We start from the raw sequence: 12192 nt of genomic DNA on the forward strand, positions 1-12192 counted from the left end.
CCTGACCTTGCTGACCATTCTTCACACCCTGTGTCTCTCTACTCTTGCTCAATAGCAACGGCTATCCTTAAGAGAGCACCTGGCGTGTGCTACATGCTTTATTTTTTTGTTGTTATGGACAGTCTCCATTTGATAGATGAGGAAATTGACCCTTGGGGTTATTAAAAAGCCTCAGCCGGGGCCAAATGGATAGTGGACGTGGAATTCAAAACAAGGTCTGGATTGCTGTGAGCCAGAGCTCACTCTCTTGTCATTACATCACGCTGCCTCCCTCAGTGCCTTTCTCCACCTGGAATCCTTTCTCTTATTACACATCTAAATCTTCCTTGTTATTCCAGGTTCACTTCAAATGAAACTCGTCCATGAAAACTGGCATGAGTCCCACCCCTGAACTCCCACAGCCATTTCTGCACACATTCATGGCACTTCTCAGTTCCTACCCAGTTCTGTATGTGCTTTCCTTAACTCCCTTCAGTACCCTGAAGTCAGAGTCCATGCATGATTTGTCTATTTGTCTTGCTAACACCACATCCAGCCCAGGGCCATGGATGTTGCAGGCATTCAATACTGAATGAGTGAGTGAATGGCAACTGCATCCATGAGAATTACAGAATAAGTTTAGAGAGAGAGAAGGCCATGGACGGATGACCATTTCCCACCAATGTCTAGCAACAGATTTTTGTTGAGTTAGTGAGAGAGCAAGAAAGAAGGCAAAGAAAGAAAGGGAAGGGAGGGGAAAGGAAGACTTTCAGAGATGCTTATGACAAGAGGAGAGAGACAAGTAAATTAAAGAGATAGAAAAAGTGGCAGAAGGGAAGAATGACAGTGGAGTGTTCTTAGCCTTCTTTCCCCTTTCTCTTTCTAACATGCTCCAGTGTGTATCAAGAATGAGTGACGATTATCAGTGAGACCACCTTACAATATTGGCTCCTTCCCCCATTCTTCAGGATTGGGAAGGGACTTTTTGTGAGAGGATTGAGGAAGGGAACACAGGGGACTCTCTTAAAGAGAGTTTAAGTGGGATCCATTAGTATGAGTCCCAGAGGAAAGACACATGCGGGCTGACTAGAGCTATTTTCTGGTATAAGTCTTTAGGAAAGTGGTAGGTGAGTTTCTGTGTTATGTGGCCTAATTCACCAGAGTGGAGAAACATCAGGAAAGAGCACAGGCCATTCTTCTCAGCCCAAATGTGAGTGAAAGCCACAGTTGATTTAATATTTAGATTCTTAGGATAGAGGTAATGGATTTAAAGTTTGATTTTAGGAGATAAATCAGAGAATTCCTCTGAGATCAGTATACGGATTCCTCCTAGAGAACACAGCTGGGGAAGTAGAAAGGACATGTGACCTGGAATCCAAACACAGATTCGAGTCCTGACTGTAGGGCATATCCTTTGGTACGTCACTCTTTTGAGTCTCCATTCCTCAGTTGTCATAAGGGAAGAGAAATAAGGCCTCTTGTTTCTTTCTTTATTCACTCAAGATGGATCCGTTAGGTATATACCATACGTCAGGCACTGGGTCTGTCGGGGCCAGGATTACTGAAGAAATAACTGGCAGGTGCAGGAGAGCCTTCTGCAAAATGCAAAGCACCTGCAAACTCTAGTCAACAGTTAACAGCCAAGACGGCTGTTGTACTATGTCCCCGTCTTACAAATAAAGATATTTAACAGTAGTCCTAGTATGTCCCTCCAACAATTGCAATTGGTCATAATGGTTTATTTAATCCTTTGCAAATGTTTTTCTTCTTAATTCACAGCAGTGCTGCAGAGGATGACTGTTTGATTTATAATTCAAATATTATTTTCCTGGGAAAAATATTATCCAGAAATTGTCTTAATAATGAACAGTTAAAAAAAAAAAAAACCCAAAAAGTAGAAATACAAAATGTAGGCTCGTTTAAAGTGAGCCAAGTGCTGTATATTCTTTTAACTTTAAAATGATGACTCCTTTGGTGATTGCCCAAGTTATAATGAGTTCAACAAGCTCATTCTTGTGTGATTTCTGAAGCCAAATTCATATTTCAATAGTGAAAGAGATCCTTTCTGGTAAAACAAATTTGCTGGATGGACACGATGCAAATGATAACCTATCTTGACTTAAACAGGTTTTCAAGGTCCGGAAAATATGAGCAATTGAAATTCCTGGTAGAAAGGCAGGACACCTCAGTAAAACATGTTTATATAGGTTCTTTATAATAATTTGGGGCAAGTGAAAATTTATGGGAACCTCCTACAGTCACAAAATCTAACAGCAATAATCACATCTTGGCCTTTAAAATGGCATTTTAATAATCATAACTAGATTAACAGTGAGAAAAATTTGAATGTCGTGTTAAAACTTTCTGTTCGTTAGACATACCAAACCTAAATACTTTCATTTTATCTTAGTGGAGATGGCATCATCATCCTCATCCTCATCACTCTGGTACTTTACTGGTTCTCCCTAGCCAAGTCGCTGGAGCACAGACTGAAGCATTGTAGCTCTAAGGAAATTGGCAGCCCGTTCCATTTACTCGGAAAAATCTTAAATGGCAGAATGACATAAAGGCAAATGTTATGCTATTAAAAATAATTATTTTTACAGAACTGGTAGTAGCAACACAAAGTAGCAAAAAAATAAAATGGAATATGAAACCTCTGCTGTTACCCAAATTTCATTTTCTCCCCTGCCGTTTAAATTACAAAATACCTTGATTCACGTGCAGTCCATATGAGAGGTGGTGTAACTGAGAGGTGGTGTAACATAATCGTGTATGTAAAAGTACATACAGTTTCAGGGATGTTTGATTTATTGCCCGGTGATGCTGTTTCCTGGTTTGCAAATATCAGAACTCCCCTTTGCTGGAATCCTATGTAGGTCACTAGCCACTTTGGAGCTGGTACAAGTCTGTTCGCAGCAATGGGGCCTTCCCTGAATTTAGATTCTTTTTTGTTGTTTTAAGTACTTTTACATACACAATTATGCCCACAGGTAACAGGAAACCAGTGTTTCAAAAGAAAACTTGATCACATTGCTAGATAACACAGGTATCCTAAACAAGTGTGTGAGCGCCTCGAGGGCTCTACCTACAGCTGCTGCCAGAAGTACATATTTTTTTGATTGGTAAGAACTGGCAGATGACGCTTCATGAAATATAAATGCAAGAAAGACTCCGGAGAGCTCAATAAAAACCTTCCACCTGTCAGTCTCGGAGGATAAGAAAGATACTGTTAACAACAGCAGGAAATGGCTTTCGGAGTTTCAATATCAGTCTATCTCTTATTCAAAGGTAGGTAGTTCCTTTTTGTCTTGTTAATTTTGTATCCGTGTAAAATATGAATAGAATTTGTTTCCTCTGAATTAATGAGAAGTTGGCTTTTAACGCCGTTCTTCGCGACAAAGGACAGAGCAAGGAATCTGTGAATTAATTGAGTTTCTTATGTAATGCAGGTTTGGCTCCTAACAGATGGTGATACCCCCTTTTTTGAGACCTGTCTGCTTGCTTGATGCAACTGAAGAGCAGTTGATACATTTTAACTACCGTGTCACTGCATCCTTGTGATTGAATTAGTATACCCATGTATCCACTTTCTCGTAAAAATGTATGTGTTTCTACTTTCTGTAATTATAAAGTAGTCCCTGGAATTGGTATGGATGAGAAACTGTCAGGAAACTGCCCCGGTCAGGTTTTGGATTTCAAATGTAAATGAATTGAAAACAGAACACAGGTGGGAATAAGTAGACTTAAGAAGGACTTTTGATCCGTGGCTTGCACATAACTTTCGGTCTGTCGCTTGCACGTAGAAGGCGGCTCACCTGCTAAAGATGCCTTTCCCCTCTCCCCCCCGCCCCCACCCCTTCATATAGCAGTGACAGCCCTGACTACAGAGGCAGCCGAGCCGGGGACACCCCCAATCACAACCCAGCCAAGTAACTGGACAGTGAACAAAACAGAAGGTATTTTCTTCACACTTGTGTATTTTAAGTGCTTTTTTTTCTCTTTTTACCGTTTGAGAGATATTTGGATTGTGATCAAAAGCAACATTGGAAATTTTGAAATATATATTTTATTATTAATCGACTCTTCTGTTAAATGGAAGTGACAGGTAAATGTGCCAGCAAAGAATTGCCCTTCTAAAGGGGCCAAGTAAATGAGAGATACAGAAGTCTTCAGTTACGGTCCTGAATGGGAGACACCCCACATTTTCTGCCTGACTCCTGCTCGGTTCCCAATAACCCATGTGTGTCGCAAGGTGGTTTGTCCCTGTTTTGGCATCCTTGACGACTGATATTTTGATATCATCTTTTATTCTGTGACCATGACTTTGCAGCCAAAGAAATTATGACATGATGAAGCCTTAATCCATCTTTGGAAAGACCTTTTCTCTTGTTTTGTTTTGGGGGGCTTTTGTTGTTGTTTTAGCATATGCTGTATTTATTTCCTAACCACTTATACTTAATTTTGGTTGTTGATGGTGATGATGTATTATTACTATTACTATTATTATTAGAATAGCTTCTGGCTGTTGTTGAGCATCAGTATTTTTTTAAGCCTGTTTGAACTCTGGGAGGTGAACTTGGAAAACTCGTTACCTGCCACGACCTGTGTACCGGGTAGTTAGGATTCTCACACAAATCACTACCCCCTCTTGTGAAGATTGGTGATATGATATAGGACAGAGAAAACAGCATATCTTGCTCTCAAAGCCAGGCAAATAAAAGATCAAGTCAGATGGTTTGTTTCTGAATACAAAGGCTAGTAATATTTAAACATTCCTCATTTCACCAATAATTTTAAATTAAAAAGAATTTACTTAAAATATTTTGCCCATTTGAGTTTTAAATATCTGTCCATTGACAAGACAAAATCTGTGTGAGCTTTAGAATAATTTTTAGCCAAACTTCTTCATGTCTTCTGAGCCTTTGAGCCAAGAGAAAAGATCTGGGAGATAATAATGTAGAAAATTCAAGAACAGTTTCCCCTCAGTGACTGACTTCGTAACAGTGCACCCAGCACCACCTTTTTACTTCCTTAATAGTGAAAGTCTTCCAAGTTACAGAGAATAATAATAGACAACAGGGGACTGAATATATCATCTCTACAGTTTTCCTTTGCTTTCTTGATGGAGAGCTTCAGTTTTTCCGTTTTTAATTTAATTTAAAAATCTGCATCCAATATCTTAGGAAATTTTTCATAAACTTGTAACTAATATTCTTCTCCTTAGGGGAAAGATGAGGCTCTCTAGTGTACTCTTTCCTGGAAGATGCCTTCTTTCAGTTCTCATGTTTTCTAGCAAATCCTGGTGCAGGCTTGGCTAATTCAATTGATTTAGTCTTGAAGCAGGAAGAACCCAACACAGTTTATAATGGGAAATTCTTACTGGCTTAGAGTTAATTATTAAAATGAGATACTAGCTTCACAACACCACATTCAACAAAATGAAGGTGAATCTTAAGGTAATATTGTGTGTTCTCAACCAAAATGAAGTTATATGACACAGTATCTTATTGGTGGCTTAGTACCTAAGATTTAGTATTTTCAATATAAGAAAAATACACCTTTTTAGATCGTTTTCTTCCGTAAAAACAAATAAGTAGGATTCTGTTCATCTACTTAGCTAGCAAGGCAAGTGTGGTATGATATGATAACTAAAGATGGGGAAATACGTTTATTCATATCAATGATGAAATAAAATGCCACTAATTCTGCTTGGGACAAGTTTAAGAATCGGTAATTAGATTTTTACCAAAAAGGACTCAATTATGCAGCTTTACCCAAGTGTCATCCCCACTGCATATACCCCAAGGATGGCATAGGTATATGTCTTCAGTACATCAGGGAATGAGGAGTAAGCATCCTGAAATGTATATGTTTTGCCAAAGGGAAGCTTCCGGTAGAGACTTCTGGACACTTGACCACAAAAGTTTTGCCAGATGCAGTCATTTGCATGGTGTTAGACTTCAAAACCCAGATTTTCTCATTCTGTCTGTCTCGAGGGCTTTCCCCATTATCTCATAATGGCTCTTAACTGAGTAAAATTTCCAATTAATATTCAAAGGTGTTGTCTCAAGTATGTGAAGCTTGAGCCATAACTTGTTTCTGGCTTCTTGTATAGGTCATGACAATTCCTCTTCTGAAATCAGGCACAGGGCTCCCTTTACCATTACCTTCTCAACTGGTAGTCCACAGAAGAGGAAGCGGGGAATTTTCATCTTCTCAAGTTCTTTATCTCTGTAAATCCCAATTTCCTAAGTGCTGACTTCTCAGGTGTAAAGGGGAGAATTAAAAAAGGAGAATCAAGGCTAAAACGAGAACCAATGCTGCCACCTTTTGGCAAACTGGTATCTCTGCCTCATTATGTAGCTTCTAAAGAGCAGAGCAATCATCAATGCGCCTCCACCCCCTAATTAGTTAGTGATATGTCTAAATAATATTAACCCAAACTTTGGACTATAACCTGCCAACGGAATCAGTCAATAGTTTAAAAGGCAGAGCACCCAAAGAATATTCTTAAAATTAAAGATCTCTTTACATACGTGTAACAAATCTACTATGAGAGTGTGACCCACTTCATCTGTTAACATTGTATGTCCTTTTCCTAGTTGACTACACAGAAGGACCCATAGCCTTGAAGTTCTCACATCCTTGCCTGGAAGACCACAATAGTTACTGCATCAATGGTGTTTGCGCATTCCACCATGAGCTGGAGAAAGCCATCTGCACGTAATTGCAAAGAACTTTCCAAGTCCTAGAGATGGGAGGAGATGAACTTATGTTTCACATGTTTCTATGCGGTTCACATAGTCCCTTTCCACACACCTCTCTCTTATCTAGTACAAAGGGTACATCATCTGAACATGACTCACTGTATTTGAATATCTAAGGAGTCTTTTTCTAAACTACCTAACCCTCATTACTCAAAAACAGGGTTCCCACATTAGCAGCTTCTAGGTAACCTGGGAGCTTGTTACAGACGCAGAAGCTTATGCTCCACTCAAAACTACTGAATCCAAATGTGCATTTTAGCAACATGCAAGGATGATTCTGAGTGTTCACGGGGTTGATTATAGGATGAGATGAAATAGATGAGAGCAAACACATTTCAGGAATATAAAGTTCTGGAGAAATTAAGTACTATTTTTATGATCACTGGTTTGCTAGGCATTCTCCTATGAAAGACTAGATTAACAATTTTCTAGATCAACTCATGCAAGCAGATTACCTTCCCCTTCTACCCATGAGGGAAGTTACATTAATATGGGCCCTTAATGAATTGATTATTGTGAAATACATAGCTTCTTCAATACATTTAACAGTTGGCTTTCATTTGGCATTTTCCTCTTTAATTTACATTACTTACTTTCTATTGAAATTTTTATTCTTTGAAATTGGTCATTTCTTTCTATTTCTACCACTATGAGTTTCAAAATTATGCATTTTTTTCTTTTTTTTAAAGGTGTTTTACCGGTTATACTGGAGAAAGGTGTGAGCACTTGACCTTAACTTCATATGCTGTGGATTCTCATGAAAAATACATTGCAATTGGGATTGGCGTTGGATTATTATTAAGTGGTTTTCTTGCTATTTTTTACTGCTACATAAGAAAGAGGTAGGAAAAAACGAAAATATGAAGTGACTGGGCACTTGTTCACTTGATGAATATTTATTGAGCCCCTACAATGTACCAAGCACTGACATGTGTAATTGTTTAGTGAAAAATGGCTGCAGATCTGGCAATTTCCTACATATTTGTTTCGATGCTTTTTCTTATAAACACAGACAAGCAGTAAAAATTTACCTGCAATTGTACTAGAATAGCTCCGATTTACAATTTCCCTTCATCCTCATCCCTGTCTGCCCACATCAAAGTTACAGGTAAGGAGGACAGTAAACCCCACAAGAGTAGAGAGTGTATCTTGTTCCCGGTTATATATTCAGGGCTAATTACCATGCCTGGCACACGGTAGTCACTCAGCTAATATTTGTTGAAGAACAAATCAAGAAATGAGTATTAAATGAATGAAAATGTATGGCAAACATTTTCTTTTTAGACTTCAGCTGAGGGTTTATTTGGGAGATTCTGTCTACTGCTAAAAGCCTAAGAAAATAAGCTTGATCCACAAATATAAATTACTTGTGTTATCCACACTGGTAATTTTTTCTTAAATCCATGTAACTAGGATAAAGTCAAGAAATAATGTGAGATACGTTAAAGAAAAAAGTGCAAATACATTTCCTTTGCTGTACCCTATTAACTGAGTTGTCATTTTTTAAATGACCAAGACTGACTGTACAAAATAAAAGTTTGTTTGCTTAATAACTGCATCGTAGAAGAACATCTGTTATGTCAGTTGTAGGTCAATTGGTATAAAATCTATTCTATCAATTGATACTGTTATATCAATTGCCTAAGAGACCAAGAAAGGAAAAAAAAAAAAAAAGGAAGTAAAACCTTTTAATGTTAACAAGACCGCTGTGTGAGGTCAGGTTCCTCAGCAGCCAAAGCTAAGATGGGGATCCTTGTGCAAGTCAGTGGCCGAGGGAGTTCTCTAAGGTGAACTCTGTAGTGGAGTAAGAAAAACTAGAGCAGAGTATGAAGGTGAGCAAAGACGTGGCTTTCGCCAACGTCTAGCCTTGGCCCAATTCCATAGGGAAATCTAGAATATGAATGGCGTGGCAGATGTCTCCCATGAGGGCGAGGGATCTTGGTTTTAGTGCCCTGTGTCATCAAGCATGGGTGGCAGGATGCTCCTGGTGGGAAAGGGGGCAAGGGCTTGGAATCTCCCAGGAATCTTCAGGCTAAGTGCTCTGTTGGCCAAGGGCAGTCCTCTGGAGAAGGATGCAACTGTGAGCCTGTTAACAGGTGTAGCCCCTGGGGGGTGGGTCCACCCCATGGATTTGGGGTGGGGCACCAAGAGCAATTGCTATACCAGAGCATATATACCATTCTCCATAAACTATACAAACAGCCATCAAATTCACATGGAAACCAATGTTCTGTTTTAGGTGTCTAAAATTGAAATCACCTTACAACATCTGTTCTGGAGGAAGACCACTGTGAGGCCTTTGTCAGAAATTTTCATGAGGCATTTATAAAAATCAGCGGGCCCCAAATTGAAATCTTCAAATGAAACAACAAAACTTCCCAAGCTGACTGGACTGGAAAATAATGGAAGTTGGGATCATGATGAAATGAGAGAATACCTGGATGGGAGAGAATAAATTTCAACGTTGGTCTTCGGACTTTGTCATCATTAGGGTGCCACGGGAGCCGAGTGAACAAGCTACAGTGACAGAAGTCAAGTTCATAGTCCTACTCTGGGCTGGTTGCAGTGCTGTTGTTGTGTGGTTATTGTTCTTACTGCAGAAGGACCGAGTTTCAGGCCTCTGACTGTGTCAGATGTGAAGTTTCATGGGAAAAATTATCAACCTTGCAGCAAGCCAAAGCAAAGCCAAGGTTGGGTTCTTCATGTGCTTGCTACCCCCAGTATTTTGGATCACTGCTCTATGGACCTGGTCCCAAACATGCTGCTTTCCTGGTGTCTAAAAGAATGTGACGTCAGCTGTTCGGATGGCACCTCCGGGACGCAAGCATGTGCCTGAAGTCTAAACCGGAGAGAAGAACACGGAATGTCCAAGGCAAACACAAATCATGCCCAGCTTGTGACAACACTATGTAGCCTTTATCTGTGAAATATGGAATAAGCTAAAGAGTTTTTGATGACTGAAAGCTATCTGGATATCGAGTCCTGAGTAGGTGAAACATTTCTGTTTCTGCATGGATTATAAAACTTTGTGCTGGACTCATGGGTCCCCTAACGTTTATGCTCATCACCTCTTCCTGATGTTAGTGGAACTACCTGGTGACTATCCATTTGGACTGAAATTCTAGAATTCTGCTAATAAATAAAATTTGACCATTGGCCCTGACATAGAAACTGAAGAATTGGACATAGGAATTTTTTCACCAGCCAACAGCATGTGGAAACTTTCTTTACCATTTCTGAATACTTGATAGCGGATTTGCACAGAGCGAGAGAAAATGGAACAATGGCAGAAATACCTACTTGGGAATTAGGGTCCTTCCTCTTTAATCCTATTTCTTCCACATAAGTCGAATAGTCTTGTGCAGGTCCTTTAATTTCTTTGGGCTTTGGTTTTATTTTCTACAAGGCCCTGATAGCTTCAAAATTGGACAGTGGGTCAGGAGAAGTTCTTCCATGTTTGTTCTGCAAGTGGGATTATTCTCAACCCCAGGCCACCTCTAACCCCCAAACACACCACTGGACATCCTCTTAGGTGTATAGTTTAATGTGTGGTTTGTAGAATAATAAATTAAAAATTTGTTTTTCAAGGAAGTGAAACAGGAAATTAAAGAAAAATGATATCTACCAAATTTTCTTTTGGATTCAGTCTAAAACTATGGACTTTCTTTTCTCTATCCTGATGTAGATAAGCAATAAGTGAAACAGGTCTGATCACAAGGTGGGTTAAAAGAGAATCAAACACGAACGTTCTTACGATGGTAACAAGACTTTCACTTCTAATGACTTTCCACTCACTCCTAAACAAAACCTTATATTCTGCTTTCCTTTGAGTAGAAGGTATTTCTCCAGCTTCGTTTTCCCTCCATAAGGAATTTCATGCAGATGAATCGCGCGTGTCAGCACTTTCTGCTTGTCCTCACAAACTATGCAAAGGTTACATCATACCAAAAAGTGGGGAGGTGAAGGATCCTCCCAGTGACTCCAGCGACCGCACCTAGAAAGCTATGCTCTTCCTGGGCATTTCAAAAAGGTGTTAAAAAGCTGGGGAGAATCCAGGAAGAAGCAATAAAGCTTAATTATGGACTGCCTCTTGATGAAAGGAAAGAGGAATTAATGCTGGAGTCCGGGGAGGTGATAACCTAAAAAGTTATAAATATCTGCTGTCTATAAATATTTCTAAATTGTAAGCACGATATAACTGAAATTAAATAACACCAGACAGAGAATTAAAATTTCCAGATTGCCAAACCGAAACAGAAACCAATTGGGAATCAGGTTTTTTTCACTGGAGAATAGGATGCGTGAAGAGTAGAAGATCCTCCCATCCCCCATGAGACTGCAGAAATTTAAAGTGTGGCTTATGAGAAGCCATCTGTTCGTGGTCCGTCATGCAAAATAATCTTCAGGTCCCATGATGCCTAGAATTGATTTTGCAGGGAGGTATGAATCTCGGGCATTCCTATGGCAATGTTTACATATGTAAGCGGGACTCCAGTGAGAAAATGCATACATACAAGATGTTCTGCAAACTTTCCGGTCTTTTGTTTTTTTCCCCGTGTGCAGTAAGACCCCGAGAAAAGTCTGCCAGGGAGGCCCTGCGTCAGCACTGCATTTTCAGCTCTCAGTCATGAATTATTAGGTGCGGTGGATCATCTAGGAAAGGAACAGGAACATGTTTCTGGCATCTTTGACTAAAACAAACTGGATAAGGGGTTCATCGATTTTGTTCAATTCCCATTTTGTCTTCTTCCTGTGTCTATCCTTCCATCTTTGAGAACACATTCCTAAGTCATCGATATTCATAAGTGCTTCATTAATCAGCATATTGGACCATGATAGGGGTGGGAGCAAACACTATAACTTCAGTCATATTTGAACCAGTAAATTTACAAAAAAAAAAGTATAATTACTTGTTATTGTATCCTCTGTCCCCAAATTACTTTTTTTTTTTTAAAGTAATCTCTATACCCAGCATGGGGCTCAAAATCATAACCCTGAGATCGAGAGTCGCATGCTCTACCGTCTGAACCAGCCAGGTGCCCAATCCCAAATGACTTTTTGTATATTATGCTTTTATAATGTTTGAAGTAGATGAAATTAAAACATAGATTATCTTTTCGTGTTTCTGGGCACACTACAAATCTAATCCTTTAATTTTGAATTGTCCATTTTGGTGATGTCAAGAAGATTTCCACTCATTATATGTAATTGAAAAAATGTCTTAAGAAAATAACAAGGCAAACATCAGCAATTAAGCTTTTGATGTTGGACATAAGGACAATTTTTGTCTGCAGAAGGCCATGAGTAAGCCATCTAACTTCTGGTATTGCAAAATGTCACAAAGTCTCCGTAGTGTGATGTAAATATTGATATCCTGCAACCCACATTCATGGGAAGGGTTACCGGAATCTTTCTATTGCAAAATACCACTCTTTCTGGCTTA

At 39.3% G+C, this 12192-nt stretch overlaps 1 protein-coding gene across 5 annotated transcripts; it reads left to right on the top strand.

Annotated features, from left to right (window-relative positions):
• Positions 1-3190: 3190 nt before the first annotated feature.
• EPGN (epithelial mitogen) lies at positions 3191-9043 on the top strand. 5 transcript variants are annotated; one of them, XM_032398345.1, is made up of 5 exons: positions 3191-3270; positions 3849-3938; positions 6585-6705; positions 7439-7591; positions 8989-9043. In XM_032398345.1, exons 1-5 carry the CDS (start codon positions 3228-3230, stop codon positions 9041-9043), a joined length of 462 nt encoding a protein of 153 aa, XP_032254236.1. In that variant the 5' UTR covers positions 3191-3227. The 5 variants fall into 5 exon arrangements, with proteins under 5 accessions (XP_032254236.1, XP_032254246.1, XP_032254263.1 ...); XM_032398355.1 differs by having other exon boundaries at positions 7439-7465; XM_032398372.1 differs by having other exon boundaries at positions 3849-3911; positions 7439-7465.
• Positions 9044-12192: the final 3149 nt, after the last annotated feature.

The sequence above is a fragment of the Phoca vitulina genome, unplaced genomic scaffold (genome assembly GCF_004348235.1).
Source record: "Phoca vitulina isolate PV1807 unplaced genomic scaffold, GSC_HSeal_1.0 scaffold3, whole genome shotgun sequence".
NCBI lineage: Eukaryota > Metazoa > Chordata > Mammalia > Carnivora > Phocidae > Phoca > Phoca vitulina.